General features: G+C 50.3%; 2 protein-coding genes across 8 annotated transcripts in view; both read right to left on the minus strand.

Annotated features, from left to right (window-relative positions):
* Pdpk1 (3-phosphoinositide dependent protein kinase 1) overlaps positions 1 to 7666 on the minus strand; it is an 81940-nt gene extending 74274 nt beyond the window's left edge. For 2 of the 7 annotated variants that reach the window (XM_030249572.1, XM_030249573.1), the window contains exon 1: positions 4127 to 4145. The gene's annotated coding sequence lies outside the window, so the exon portion shown is untranslated. Of the gene's footprint in view, positions 1 to 2812; positions 2838 to 2893; positions 3457 to 4126 lie in introns of those variants that run through there. The other 5 variants (NM_001286662.1, XM_017317323.2, XM_030249574.1 and 2 more) reach the window with 5 other exon arrangements.
* Positions 7667 to 7879: 213 nt separating this feature from the next.
* Amdhd2 (amidohydrolase domain containing 2) lies at positions 7880 to 15780 on the minus strand. Its single transcript, NM_172935.4, has 11 exons — positions 15629 to 15780; positions 15243 to 15379; positions 15023 to 15162; positions 10687 to 10741; positions 10357 to 10569; positions 10191 to 10279; positions 9965 to 10109; positions 9787 to 9894; positions 9575 to 9643; positions 8618 to 8719; positions 7880 to 8132 (listed from the first exon to the last, which is right to left on the minus strand). The coding sequence occupies exons 1-11, from the start codon at positions 15709 to 15711 to the stop codon at positions 8044 to 8046; spliced, it is 1230 nt and encodes a 409-aa protein (NP_766523.2). The 5' UTR covers positions 15712 to 15780; the 3' UTR covers positions 7880 to 8043.
* Positions 15781 to 15783: the final 3 nt, after the last annotated feature.

Genomic DNA, 15783 nt, shown 5'->3' on the forward strand with positions numbered 1-15783 from the left:
ATGCATCTATGTTCTATGTTAAGATCATATATATACATACATATATATGTGTGTGTGTATGTGTGTGTGTGTACATACATACATACATACATACATACATACCACCTGGCGAGATATATCTCGCCAAGTGGTACACTCAGGAGTCAGAGGCAGGCAGATGCCTGAGTTGAAGGCCAGCCTAGTCTACAGCATGAGTTCTGGGACAGCCAGGGCTACACAGAGAAATCCTGTCTTGGAAAAAGAAGAAGGAAGAAGGAGGAAGAGGAAGAGGAGAAACAAGATAATATAAAAAAAAGAATGAAGAATCAATGTCTTGATTGTAAAATAAATGAGGGCTGAGGATACAGTTCAGCAGTAGAGTGCTTCTCTAGTATGTGTACTAAGGTTAATCCTTGGTACCGGGCTGGCGAGATGGCTCAGAAGCTAAGAGCACTGACTGCTCTTCCCAAAGTCCTGAGTTCAAATCCCAACAACCACATGGTGGCTCACAAACACCCATAATGAGATCTGATGCCCCCTTCTGGGTGCATCTGAAGATAGCTACAGTGTACTTATGTAAAATAATAAATAAATCTTTGAGCCAGAGCGAGCAGGGACTGAGCGATCAGGGCTGACCAGAGCGAGCAGAGGTTCCAAAAATTCAATTCCCAACAACCATACGAAGGCTCACAACCATCTGTACCGCTACAGTGTACTCATATACATAAAATAAATAAATCTTTTTAAAAAATCATTGTACTACTAAACTAAAAAGATAAAACAAGGAAGAGGAAATGACTCAGGGATAGGAACATTACCTCATAGGCATGAACCCACTTAGAAGCTAGGTAGGTACTCAGTCAACACTCAAGAGGTAAAGACAGAAGATTCTTGGAGCTAGCTAGCTATACTAGCCTATTTAATAATCTCTAAATTCATTTTAAAGAGCCTGCCTAAATAGAATCAGGAACTCAAAGAAGATACCCAGTGTCAACTTTAGGTCTCCACATGTATGTACATACACATGTAAATGCATACATACACACATATAAACAACCTCCTGTTGATCCTGGACATTTATATGCACTTACAAGAAACAGATCAAAGTTCTAACAGAGAAAGAGTAAAGTCGGAGAAGCCCGCCATGCCAGGTGTGGAGGAGGCACATGCATTTAAACCAACACCTGGGAAGTGGAGGCAGGCAGATCTGTCAAACTCAGGCCAGCCTGGTCTATGAAGTGAGTGACCAGTCACCGTGACCAGTCAGGGTCACACAGTGAAACCCTGTTTCAAAAAGTCAAACCCAGGTTTTTGTTTTTGTTTTTTTCAAAATAATAAAAAAGAAGCAAGTTAATAAATTTAAATCCAACAATGGCTAGCAAATGGCTCTGCAGGTAAATGTACTTGCTGCCAAGCTTGGTGACCTGCCTGAGTTCAGTGCCTGGGACCTAATTGTCCTCTAACCACCACATACAGGCTGCGGCACACGTGCCACACATACATACATAACTACATGTAAAATACTTTTTAAAGATCCACAGAAAGTGAGGCGTGTTGCTGGGAAAAACTGCTCGGAGACAGAGTGCTTGGCCGAGTTGAATGAGGCCCAAGGTTCATTCTCTAGCATGGCAAAAGTGAGATTCGGTGGCACGCCTCTAGCTTTAACACACTGATGAGTAAGGTAGGAGGATCTCAAGTTCAAGGCCAACCTTGGTCACAGAGTGAAACCCTGCCAAAGGGGAGAAAAAATACAGTGGAGATTTTTCCTCCAATACAGGCGTGAAGGACAGGCAAGATGGCTGAAGTAGTGTGAAGGCACCTGCTGATCATGTTGACCTTGAGTTATGTCACCCAGACACCTCACAAGGGAACCTACGGCTACTTCTCACACCAAGGCACTTCTCTTTTTAAGGTAGAAATTTAATATCCAGCCTTGATCAGCCTAGAACTCATTATGTATGCCAGGCTAGGCTTAAACTCATAGAGATCTTCCTGAATACTAGGATTAAAGGCCTGTAAGACCTGGTATGTATATATGTATGTATGTATGTATGTATGTATGTATGTATGTATGTATGTATGTATTTAAAGATCTTTTTTAATGTTATGTGAGTACAGTGTCACTGTCTTCAGACATGCCAGAAGAAGGCATCAGATTCCATTACAGGTGGTTGTGAGTCACCATGTGGTTGCTGGGAATTGAACTCAGGACCTCTGGAAGAGCAGTCGATGCTCTTAACCGCTGAGCCATCTCTCCAGCCCAAAGCCTGTTTTTCAAAAGTTGTGGTTTTTTTGGTTTTAGTTTATATAAAGTTTTTATGCACAGTGTGATGTTGGGAATCAAACTTAGGAACTTGAACAGAGTTAGGCACTCGATCTACCTCTACAAGTTCAGTTCCCAGTAAATTGATATAAAGTTAAAATCAAAATGAAAGCCTGAGGCACCAGGAAATGGTTTAGTTGGAAAAAATGCTTCCTTTGCAAACACGAGAACCTAAGTTAATTCCCGAGTCCATCTTGTGGAGGACCCAAGTTCAGTTCCCAGCACCCAATCAGACAGCTCACAACTGTCTGTAGCTCTACCTCTAGGGAGATCCAACACCTCTGGCCTATACCTGTACTCATGTGCACATACTCCACAAACACGTGTACTACCCCCCCACACACACACAGACATACCTCTCCTGCCACCCCCACACACAAATGTTTTAAAGGTAACCGTGCAGGTGACTAGAGCAGAGGAAGGAAGCAGAAGGCTGGAGGGCGATTCTGTCTCCAGGATCTTCATGCAGGGAAAGACCTGAGCTAGCCTTAACCAGGTAACTCCTCTTACCTCTGTAAAGACAGAGCACCTGTGTGGGAAGAGTCTGGCTGCCCACCTCAGGGCAACGAACAGGAGGGGAGACGGTCTTACCTGGCCTGGTTCAGCTCACTGGTACCCAAGTTGAGGGAGGGGGACTGTCTTTCCCTTCCCAGAATCCCTTGGGTCTACAGAGTATCTTGAAGCTAAGTATGAAGTAGCTTGAGGGGAACATTGTGAGGTCATGGGAGGGCAAGAGGATGATGGGAACCATCTTAGAAGGGGCTGGAAGATGTCTGGTGTGCACACAACACTAGCTGCACATGGTTCACCCTGTTTCTCTGTCCTAACTAATCCTCATGTAGGAGTGAGGAAACTGGGGTTCAGAGATTAGAAACTTCTACCGATGTGGCACATCTGGACTGTTAAATACTTTCTGCTATGTAACAAATTACCCCCAAAACATTACCTCAAGATGTTTTGGAGTTAGGAGCACAAAAGTGGCCCAGACCTACAGTTAGGCTCAGGTTTCTGCCGGCTGTGTCAAGGTGCAGCGACAAATGAGTGTAGTAGCCTGTGTCTTCAAATCCAGAGGCAGAAGGATCCCAGTTCAAGGATAGTCTCAGATACACAGCAAGCTTAAGTCTGTGCTGTGCTAAATAAGGCTCTGTCCCCCATCCCCCAATCAAAAAAAAAAAAAAGCAAACGTCCCAGTCGTTGAGAGGTCTAAAAGTTTGTTGCTACAGAGATGGGCTGTAGACCTCAGCTCCTCCCACGGAGATGTCTGCCTGCCAGGTCTGCTGCATCTCCCCAGACAAGCGGCCCCACCTGGAAAACTCTCCACTTAAAGTGTGTTCTTTTTTACAAAAACCATTAAAAGTAAGTTGCAATCTGGGTCATTAAAACAAGCACGACACCCTGGCTATTATCATGGGGAAAAGACAGGTCCCTGTGGAGCCCCTCGTGGTACACTTTCCTTTTTTTTTTTTTTTTTTTTTGGTTTTTCGAGACAGGGTTTCTCTGTATAGCCCTGGCTGTCTTGGAACTCATGGTACCCTTTCCTTACAAATGCCACCCGGGCACTCCAGCTGGCCGGCCAAGGGACCCTGAAATGAAGGAAGGATTCAGGGGTACCGCAGGTCCTGCTTGATGCTACAGGCGTGCTGACTCAAGCTTACAAATGGACTCTGCCTATGTTTGTTCCTTTAGCTAAGTCCAAGGGTTTCACCGGTCCCACAGCTCTGTGGGACCGCCTTGGACCGCGGTTGTTGTGATTGGACCTTGGGAGGGGGAGTGGGGGAGCCTCCGGCGGTGGGCGTGACCACCGTGGAACCCTGCTGTACCCACCCGCTGGGGTGAGCCACTCCTCCATCCTGCTGGAGCCTGCCTGGGTGGTTAATGTCGCTGGCCACACCCGACTCCAAACTAGGAGTAATTTCTGCCACGGATGACCTGGACCCCTGCTCAGGAATCATCAGCGGGTCTTAGGAACACCATGTTGCCATGACACTGGAGGTAAAAGGACACGGTTGGGTCCTTTGGCGCGCGGGTCTCAAACCTGAGTTCAACTGAACCTCGCAGGCTGCTACACAGCGCCCGCCGCCAGATGGCACCCATACTTTCTGCAGTACCCAAGCCTTTTCCTCCCGGACACACTGGGTATAACTGTCCGCCTCCACCAGGTGTCTTGGGAGCACTTGTACTGCTCCCCAACTTGTTCTGCACACTACCACTACAGTGACTCAGCTAACCTCAGGGAGTGGCTGTCCCCCAATCCACACCCATACCACAGGCACGTCTGATGCCGTACCAAAATCACCTAAGGCTGGGGCGGCAACTGTGCCCCAGAAACCCCAGGCTGAAGTAATTGGCACAACTTTCTGTGAATAGCCCTCCAGCTCTGAGCCATCAACAAGGGCAAGCTTGTGATTGCAGTAGGGGACTAATGCCAGTGACAGAGTATGTTTGGAAAGTAAAAGTTCTGGAGATAATGGTGTGGTGAATGCATATAGCTACAGAACGTTACAATTAAGAGTGGTTAAAGTGGGGCTGGAGATGGCGCAGTGGTTAAGAGTACTTGTTGTCTACTCTTCCAGAGGACCCTGGTTCAATTCCCAACACCCACATGGCAGCTAATAGCCATCTAACTTCAGTCCCCCGGGGGATGCAGTGCCTTCTCACAGTACCCATGTGGTGCTCAGACATGAGTGCAGGCTGAGTATCCACACTCAAAATAAAATAAAAAGAGAGTGGTGGTGACAGGGGTTGAAGGGCTGGTTCAGAGGCTAAAAGCACTGCTCTTAATAAAGGACCCGAATTCAGTCCTCACATCTATTATCAGCAGCTCCCAGGATAACCCATGTTTCCAGTCTCCTCCAGTGACAGATGCCTATACACATATACATGTGGACATAGGTAAAGCTTTTAACTGGCTAAGAGACCAGATGAAACGGATAGTTCTGTGGTCAACAGGACCTGAATTCAGCTCCCAGCATCGATCCTCTGTAACACTCGCTCCAGGAGACCTGACATTCTGTCCTGGCCTCCTTGGGCACCTGGAGACCTGACATTTTCTCCTGGCCTCCTTGGCACCCGGATGCACATAAATGAACATACATTTTTTTTTTTAATTTTTAAAACTTTTTTTGAGATAAGGTCTCTCTACATAGCCCTAAAACTCACTCAGTAGATCAGGCTACCCTCAAACACAGAGATTCTGTCTCTGCCTCCTGAGTGCTAAGATTAAAGGCATATTAAAATCATTTTTTAAGTGGATAAAGTGGTAAATTTTGGGTGTGGGGATGTAGCTCAGTTGAGACTGCTTGCTTATCATGAGACACTGAACTCAACCTTCAGCACCAAATACAATGGCTGTGTGGTACACACCTGAAGGCGGAGAAAGGGGAAGCAGGCAAGCCCTGGCTGCACAAGACATCTCAGTTTGCTGAGACTGTGCTACCTAGGCTGACCTCCAACTTGATACACAGCTAAGGTGAGCCTTGAACTCCTGGTCCTCCTGCCTCTGCCTTCCAAGGGAATTACCAGCATGTACAACTATGCTGAGCAACTTTATACTCTTTAAAGATTTGTTCTTATTATTTCTAATTATACGTATGTGAGCATGTCTGTGTGTAGGGATGTACAGGTGCCCTCACGGGCCAGAAAAGTCAGAGCACCCAAACCCCGAGTCCTAAGCAAGCTACTGACATAGGTGCAGGGGCTTGAACACAGGTTCTCTGGACAAACAATAAGTGCTCTTAAACACTGAGCCATCTCTCCAGCCCCATCTTTTTGTTTGTTTGTTGTTGTTTGTCTTATTTTGAAACAAGGTTTCTCTGTGTAGCCCTAGATGTCCTGGAATTCACTCTGTAGACCAGGCTGGCCTCAAATTCAGAAATCTGCCTGCCTCTGCCTCTCAAGTGTTGGGTTTAAATATATGTACCACCACTGCCCACTTTAAAAAAAATAATAATCCAAATTCCTAATTGCAATTCCCGAACCCCTGAGCCTTCTCCCAGCTGTTCTGCCAACAGGCAGACCTGCTTGACTCTGTCCTCTGCTGAGGCCGTCTCTCCAGCCTCACAACCTTCCCAGTGCTAGCTCCATCATTTCTGGGCAACCCCACAACACATAGCTCACTCATCTGAGCCCCTCCTGACTGCCTATCCAGTGCAGCTGCATGAATCCACTGAAAGTGGACCTGGGCAGAGCAGGGCCAGCTTTGTACTAGAAATAGAACTCAGGACTACGTGCATGTCAGACAAGCTCTCCACTACAGAACTGCACCTTGACCCTCCTGGTCAACATTCATAAAGAGTTTGAGAGTGAGACCTTCCACCAGTGGGAGGTTTCTACAGGCTGCTGAGTCCTGCTAGACTGGCCTCACGTGACACATGCTCCCCCTGTCTTTTGTGCTTGTCACACTCCAAGAGTTGGTCAGTCATGGAGGGGTGTGGCTATGGCACAGACCCAGGTTCTCTTACTTACCTCTCTCCTCATCGAGGTTGCCAGCATGCTGGCTTTCTTGGGTTGAGAGCATACCTAGTGACTAGTGGGTGGTGGCTGGTCCTCATGTGCCCCTGCCTACCAAGTTACTCTCCCCAGGCTGTTGCTCTCAGACAGTGGGAGGCCCAAGAGCATCTTATTTTGTCTGCATATTTTCATTTTCTTTCTTCCCTTTTTAAAATATTATTTCAAGCTTTGGCCTGAAATCAGTTCCTTCAATGGGACCTATATACAAGTGACCTAGGACATCTGTTTGCAACCTCCTATTCCAAGATATAATGTACATGACAGGGGGAAAGACTCACCTAACTACCTCAGGACCCAAATGCAAAATTTCCCAGACCTGACCTCTGACCTCTGGCACATACTCACACATTGCAGCCATTCTTAGAGTCCAAAGAATCCCCAAAGCTTGTACAGTGAAGTTTCCAGGAAGCCTGATAAACCACATTCCCCGGGAGGGAGGACGGCAGGCTAGGGTGCTCTTGCCCAGGTGGGCCTAACAGGACAAACAGAGCAACAAGGCCCAGAGCTGCCCACAAGCACTAGCTAGGGAATGCCAGAGCCACCAAACATGGTGATGAAGCAAGGCTTGTCAAAGCCATTTGGGGTCTTTGAAAAACACCGCCACAGGGAATGGAACTTTTGATTCCCTAAGATGGTGCTAGGCAGGTCTGGCAGGTCAGGGAGCAGTGGGTGGAGTCCTGGGCCCAAATTGGAGGCCCTTAGGGCACCCATTCCAGCATTCACTACTAAATTACCCCAGGCCCCAAGCCAGCATGGTTACATTTGAACTTTGCAGTGGAGAGCTTGGAGCTATGGTCTCCATCTGCCATCTAGCTCAGGGTCAGCCACCCATCACTGTCTCCAGCTTCATCCAGGGACTTCCCCTCAAACTCTCCCACCCACTTCCAACCCTAACACCTTCCTGGGGGTCTACAGGCCTCTAAACAGATCTGACCTACAGAGAAGCTCCTGTACAGCACCCAACTCTTCCGGGTCCCAAGTTAAACCCCATCCCAGCTCTCAGGGCAACAGCAGAAACACCAGCAGCCCGCTGAACACAAGCATAGCTCAAAGCATGACGCAGACAAGGCAAGTCCCACTGTCTGTATTTATCCAAGCCACTGCCTCCCCTCCAGGAGTGATGACTGAGGTTCTGTTTTAGACATAGGGCAGGGCTCTCAGCTTGCTCCCTGGAGACCAGCTCCGTGGACTGCCTGGCCTCTCCAAGTGTCCTTTCCAGCCAAGACCCTCAGTCACGGCCCAGCTTCCTCTGCCTGCCACACCAATTCACCAGAGATGTAAGTGGCCTGGACATGGAGAGTGTCGTCGAGCACCACAAAGTCTGCGGCAGAACCAGAGGATGAGAGGAGACGGTGGAATGGTCCATACCCTACTGCGGGGTCATTCATAACTCAGCCCAGGAAGAAAACTGAGGCCGTCTAGGAATGTAATCTGGACTGGTGGGGGAGCTGGAAGCAAGAGTATCAACTTGGCACAGTGAGGGTCCCTGTAACCCTCACATGGCCTGATGTTATATGCCAGAAAGCCAGGCCAAAAGCAAGTGTCGTAGCACATGCTTGTGATCCTACAAGGCAGGACTGCAGGCTCGTCAGGGCTATATAATAAGACCCCATCTCAAAAACAAAACAAACAAAACAGTAAGGGCCAGTCAGCAGATGACTGAGTCGGTAAAGGAGATGGGGAGGTATGGTTTGCCTCCAAGCCTGACTTAGTTTGAACCCTGGGACTCACATGGTAGGAGAGAACCAACTATAAGTTGTCTGTGCTGGGAGCAGCCCCAGACTCAGCCCCTGCATGGGAACTCACCTGCATCAGCACCAAAGTCCAGGCTCCCCTTGGTCTTCTCCAGCCCCAGCATCTGGGCAGGGTGGAGGGAGGCAGCTTCCAGGGCCGACTCCACACTACAGCCTGCTCAGGAACACACCATGGTGAGCATCCACAACCCTTCCCACGAGCAAGTCCAAGTTTCAGCTTTTAGGGACTAGGCTTGGGAATGGCCCAGGATTATGCAGCAGCTTAGGATGGTCCCTAACGCCCCTTAGCCGGAGGAGACATTGCTCATCCCTCCCTTCTCCAGCCCTGAAGGGAACCTATACTTTCAACAGACTAGACATGGGGCATCAGTTAGGGTGTATTCAGTATTGTATGATCATAGACCCTCTCGCCTACTTCTAATAAAAAAGCCATACCTGGGCCAACCAAGGCCAAATGGGACCCTGTATTCTTAGCAAGGCCTACCCCGAAGCCCAGTGACCACATTCCCCTTCCTGTATCACTTCTTGCCAGGCCATCCCCAGCCTATTTTCTCTAAATGCGACCCTGACGTTGCCCACATTCAGAGTGACACTCAACCTTGAGATGCTGCCAGGTATCTGGGAAGTCCCTGCAGAACCTGCTCAAAGTCCCAGGAAGCCAGTTTCATTCCACCCTGTCCATACTGCCCCTGCAGATTGCCATTATCCCACAGGTCTAGTCCTTGGCCTTTCCATGAGCAATGTGATCCTGCTGCTGCACGAGGGCACAGCTTCACGCTGTTCACCACCCTGGCTCCAATGACTGGCTGCTCGCCATTCCTCCGTAGCCTGAGCTCTACTTGGGAATGAGCACGGTCATTTCAATCTTCGAGAAGTCACACCTCCCCATCTCCCAGGTTCCAGGTAGTTAGAAGATGTCAGCACAGGGCTCCAATTTCCCTGCCTCCCTTCTAGCTTCCTCCAGATACAGCCTCTACCCTCAGACACCCAGGAACACCAGCCAACTGACCTGTAGCCTGCAGGAAATGCCGGACGCACACATCCATGGGGGCTATGCTGCCACCCAGTGTCTTGGTGCCTTGGAAGCAGAGAGCCAGAATTGGAAGAGAGAGTTGCTGTGGGACTGGCACCCCAGTGGACAAACAGGGCATACCCAAGTTCTGCTCCCACTCCAGGGAGGAGCCAAGTGACTATACATATATGGATACAGGAGTCACTCACCTGCAATGTACGCTATTAGCCCATCTACCTCCACCTCCTGCTGTCCCAGTGTATGGCGGCCATTGCCCAAGCCCAGGGCAGGGACAGCATCAGTGACCAGCACCAGCCCTGGGGGAGAAGGTGGCTCAGGACCTGGCCAGCTGTTATCCTACCTGCCCTACCCTGCCCAGCTACTCACCCTGGGGATGGGCCCGGTGAGCAATGCGCAGAGCTGCAGGGTTGGTGTGTATGCCATCAGCAATCATCCCATAGAAGATGCAGTGGCCTGGGGGCAGCTGGTCACTGGTCAGAAGCCCTACTATGCCTGGGTCACGGTGGTGGAACTGAGCAGGGCAGAGGGAATAACTGAGTGACAACAGTGGCCACTGAGTCCCCTTCCTCCCAGGAGTAGGTGTGACACTCACAGGCAACATGGCATTGAAGAGGTGAGTGATGAAGGTGGCCCCACTCTGCACTGCCACTTCTGCAGCCCGCAGGTCGGCCACTGAGTGCCCTGCGTGGGGACCTGAGATCAGTTTCTGCAGCAGCAGGAACACCGTGAGCAGACAACCCCAAAGAGAGGCCTCTTACCTAGAGACACACGGATGCCTTGGGCTGTCAGTGCCTGGATCACTTCATGGCTCCGGTCTAGTTCAGGGGCAAGTGTCACAATGCAGACGTTGTCCAGGGGCCCATATGTGGCCAACACATCATGAAAAGCATTGGCTTCAAAGGAGCGGAGGTAGGCCTCGGGGTGTGCACCCCGCTTTTCCCGGCTGATGAATGGGCCCTCCAAGTGCACCCCTGAGGGAAGGGACAGAGGTAGTTCTAGCAGGCACTCCCACCTAGCAGCCCCACCCCAGTCCCTCAAACCTGCCCTCCCTTCCCAACTGGGCATTTTGAAAGGAGTTAACCACTCACCGAGGACCCCTGCCCCATGGGGACCTCCACTCTTCACAGGGATCTGAGGAAGGACCTGGGGGGAACCAGCTGTTAAAGCCCTGTCCCCACAGCCCAGCACCCAGAAGCCACAGCCCAACAAGGTCAGATCCTCATCTGACCCAGCCCAGCCCGACTGGCCTTCCCCACAGGAGCTGAAGATGAAGGCCCTCCTCCCCCAGTGCTCAGGTGCAGGAAGACCTGACAACCAGGACTACTTGATGACCTACCACAAGGGCCGGAAGGTAAAAGCATTCCCAGGCCACAGAAGCAGAAGGACTGCTCTAAACTGTTCTAGCCTTCAAAGTGGCTTTGGCCAAACAGCTAGAATATAGATGCCAAACTCTTGAAAAAAAAATTACTACAGCCTCCCTAAGCTGCAGAATAAGGAAGCCAGGATCGGGGGATGGGGGGGGGGTATGAGGAAGACAGGGCAGGATGGGCGGGTTGGGGAGCAGGAGGAAGACAGGGCAGAAGCAGAGGGCTGGAAGGAACTCAGTGCAGATGGGATAGGGCTTAGCACCGCAGCCCAGCCCACTCTGATCAGGATGGCCACAGCCTTAGGAAAGAGTTAGCAGCACCTACTTGGCCCTTGGAGATGGCCCAGTATAATCATAACCCTCCTTTCAGACCCTCAGGCGACACCCTCTGTACTGGTTGGTTTTGTGTGTCAACTTGATACAAGCTGGATTTATCACAAGAAAAGGAGCTTCAGTTGAGGAAATGCCTCCTGAGATCCAGCTGTAAGGCATTTTTCTCAATTAATGATCAAGGGGGAAGGGCCCCTTGTGTGTGGGACCATCTCTGGGCTGCTTGTCTTGGGTTCTATAAGAAAGCAAGCTGAGCCGGGCGTGGTGGTGCACTCCTTTAATCCCAGCAGAGGCAGGCGGATTTCTGAGTTTGAGGCCAGCCTGGTCTACAGAGTGAGTTCCAGGACAGCCAGGGCTATACAGAGAAACCCTGTCTCGAAAGATAGGAGGCACAGCACTGCTTTTAACTCTAGAGAAGCTTTGTGTAGTGGAGTGCATCTGTTGTCCCCATACAGGAGATCGTCTGAACCCAGGAGTTAGAGATCAGTCTACAGTAAAGCAAGACGCTCTCCCAAAATAAAAAGGGTGCAGGTCACTGGATCCTAGTAGTTTGGGGCTTGGAGACTTACTGCACTGGTAGAGCACCTATTTAGCATGTACAAGGCCCTGAGTGCAATCCCTCAGCACCATAGACGAAAGTTTAGGGTGTTTTTTTTTTGTTGTTTTGTTTTGTTTTTTCAAGACAGGGTTTCTCTGTGTAGCCCTGGCTGTCCTGAAACTCACTCTGTAGACCAGGCTGGACTTGAACTCAGAAATCCACCTGCCTCTGCCTCCCAAGTGCTGGATTAAAGGTGTGCACCACCACGCCCGGCGAAAGTTTAGTTTACGAGTGCTTGCATATGTTTGTAAAGCCACGTGCTTGCCTGGTTCCTGTAGAACCAGAGGGAGTGGCAAATTCCCTGAAACTGGAGTTACAGGCAGTTATGAGCCACATGATATGGGTGTTGGGAACCAAAGCTGAGTCCTTTGCAAGAGCAAGTGTTCTTAGCTGTTTGCCAGCCCCAAACACACATTTTCTTACCTTCACCTCTAATCCAAACCGTGGATCAGGAAAACAAAGGTATAGCTAGGAGTGGTGGCACAGGCCCTTAATCTCAGCACTCAGAAGGTAGAGACAAGCTGGCCTCTGTGGTTCTAGGGCAGCCTGGTCTGTACAGTGAGTTCCAGGATAGCCAGGGCTACCCAAAGAGACCCTATCTCAAAAACAAACAAACAGACAGACAGACAGACAGACAGAGAATAAAGACAAGGCTAAAAGGATGGCTGAGTGCTTAAGAGCATGTACTACTCTGACGCAGAGGACTGGATTCAGTTCTCAGTACTCACATATTCACATGCAGACATACAAACCTACATAGAATTAAAAATGATTAATCTTCAAAGAAGCAGCAGCAGCCGCCACCACCAGATGACTTAGTATCTTAAAAACCAAGCAAAGAGCCAGGCATGATATTATGTGAGAGGCTGAGACAAAGGGCCAGCCTCAATTACAAAAACAATCTGGACTCTTTGAGACCTTGACTCAAAGCAAATTAAAAAACAAACAAACAAACAAACAAACACCAGGCAAAATGGCTGAGTGGGTAAAACGCACTTGCCAACAAGCTATCTCATGACCTGAGTTTAATTCTCAGGATCCAAAGGATGGAAGGAGAGCTATGATGCCCACAAGTTGTCTTGACATCTGCTTGCATACCATGCACTGCATGCATGCAGGCCCACATAGGTTTTCGTGCTCACACACACACTCACTCACACACTCACATACACACAATTTTCTAGAAGAGCACTTTGAAAGGCAAAGTGAGAGCATGCAGCAGAAACGAGATAAATGAGGCTGGAGAGGAAGGTAATGATGAATCAGGGGTGGGCAGGGTGGCAGACATCCTGTCTGAGGTGCCTGACCTTCATCAGCTAACAGATCTGAAGCAGAAAATCATCTGAAGCCATCAGATCTGTCTATGTCTGAAGCATAGGCTAGAAGAGTAAATCTTAGAGAAAGAGCAGGTGGTTTCAATGAACCGGATCTTGATGAAGATACCCAAGTAGTAGCTGGGCAAGTGAGCAAGCCCCTCAGTGAGAAGGGCCCTGGAGGAATTAGGAGACATAGTAGGGAGGGTGTTTGAGGGTAGGTCTCCTGATGTCTAATGCAACGGGGTATTTCGTTTTTAAACTCAAGGCTGCCCAGTCTCAGCCATCACCTCCTACCTGCTTCCCAAGGCCTTTAGTCTAAAAGTGTTTTCTGAGAGTCTGTGAGGTAGCTGGACTACAGTGGGGCACCAGGGTGAAAAACCTTAGGACTATTCCTACTAAGGGAGAACCCCAGCCTTGCACCTTGCCAGTTGAGCCTGCTGCATGAGGAAAACACAGCGGTGGAGAAGGGGCGTGGGGGCAGGGCTCACAGGAGCAAGGCCTTCCGGGAAGCGCCCAGGAGGACCTGGCACACTTATAGCTGCTGGAATGTGCCTGAGGGGAAAGAGAAGCAGCTTAGCTTAGCAAGGGAATGGTAGTAGGGGGCACATCCTGACACCTGTCACCTTGATAGACGACTCTGGGTTTTGCCAGAGATCAGCTGGGAGAACCAAGTACCTTTCTGCAGTAGGACCATAGGTTGCCCTTGTAACCGTGGAGCACTGTGGGAGAGTTCCAGAAAGACATCCCTTGTTGACATTCAAGGAATGCTTGACATTGTCAACCACCCACTGACTGTTCTCACTCTCCATTTAATGAAACTGAGACTCAGAAGTAAGGTTGTCTTGAGTCTTCCAAGGGTGGCAAGTCAAGGGGCCAGAGTGACGCCTATGCAGCCCAGGGCACAGCCCACACTCAATACCCACAGTTCCCTCCTCTGCTTCTGTGTCTACACAACCAGAAAGGAAGCCACGGGCAACCACACACTCCCTGATCCTGTCCTGGAAGAAAAACTGGCTGCGGCGATTGACAACAGGAACAGAGAAAATCCATTCGAGTATGGATAACAGCATTCATTTACTAAATTCGTCAACTGTGTTGCATAAGAGAATACCACGTTTTTAAAGCAAGAGTTCAGGTCTAAGGGATAAACCCGCAGAGAACACATGAAGACAGCAACCTAAACAAGCTTCCTTAAAACTGGGAAAACTAGCCTGGCGTGGTGGCACACGCCTTTAATCCCAGCACTCGGGAGGCAGAGGCAGGCAGATTTCTGAGTTTGAGGCCAGCCTGGTCTACAAAGTGAGTTCCAGGACAGCAAGGTCTATACAGAGAAACCCTGTCTCGAAAAAACAAACAAACAAACAAAAACCGGGAAAACTGTGGGAGAACCTTACATGAAATTTGGAACAAGACAACAGACCTCCTGCTAAGATAGAAGGTGGAAGGGTGAGGACAGAAGCCAGTCCACAGCAACAGCAGCTCTTTCTGAAAGGCTTTTTCATGTGAGTCACACAGCATAAGCAGGTTAGGGAGGAAGAGCTAGACAAGAGACAATGGCTGTGGCAGAATTCCAGGCGACCTTAGTTCAGGAGACCCAGAGGCTGCCTACAGGGCGTTGGGAGGGCGTGGCAGATGAGAACCGGGGCAGGAAACGTGAGGACAACCGCACTGGCAGTTGCAGAGACCAGGCAGAACCCAACTGAAAGTGAGGCGGATCCCCCTCGGACCCAAGTCCAGGAAGCCCAGATTCGGGTGAAGGAAGTGGTCCTTTCCTGAGGGCCCCTTTGCTCAGGGGTAGAACGGCCTCATCTCACCTTGTGATAAACCTCTGGTGGGGAGGTGACCAGGGTGGGACAGAAGGAGGTGACACCGTGGGACAGGAGCCTCCGGGCCACTAGGGCGACCCCCGAACCCACGTCCTCCGTAGCCTTGGAGAAGTCAACACCAAATCCACCTGTGGCCACAGAAAACAAGGGGGGTAGCACAGTGCTCGGAGCTCCTGCCCTGGGTTCCCTGGCCCGAGCCAGGCCGCACCGTTGATCTGCACATCGATAAAGCCAGGCGCCAGGATGCGGCCTCCGCAGTCCCGCTGCTCATCAGCCACACGCCTCTCCTCAAAAAACAGCTTTTCTGGGTCCAGGATTCGGCCCCCGCGCACCCACAGATCCTCCCTGAGGGCAGAGTAGTAGGCACTTGGATCACCACCAGGCCCTGGAACCAAACCCTAGTTCTATCTCGCACCCAGCTTGTCCCTGCACCCACTATTCTTCTTGGTCCCGGCCACACACCCACGATAGTCCCGCCCTCCACATTCCTGCCCCTTTCAGGGCTTATGCCCTACACTATCCCCATCTCTGCACCCCGCACTGGCGTATCATCAGCTCTATACCCAGCCTAAGCCTGCACCATGCAGCCCAGACCTGAGGAGCGTGCCGCCACGCAGGATGCGGCAGTTGGTGAACTGGAGCACCGGGGCCCCCGCTGCGCACTGCCCGCTACGCATCGTGAGTCGCGCCGAACCCAGCAAGCTTTGGGCGCAAGCCGGCAGAGCCCGGAGCAGCCGTAATCGGAAGCG

The sequence above is a fragment of the Mus musculus genome, chromosome 17, assembly GCF_000001635.26.
Source record: "Mus musculus strain C57BL/6J chromosome 17, GRCm38.p6 C57BL/6J".
NCBI lineage: Eukaryota > Metazoa > Chordata > Mammalia > Rodentia > Muridae > Mus > Mus musculus.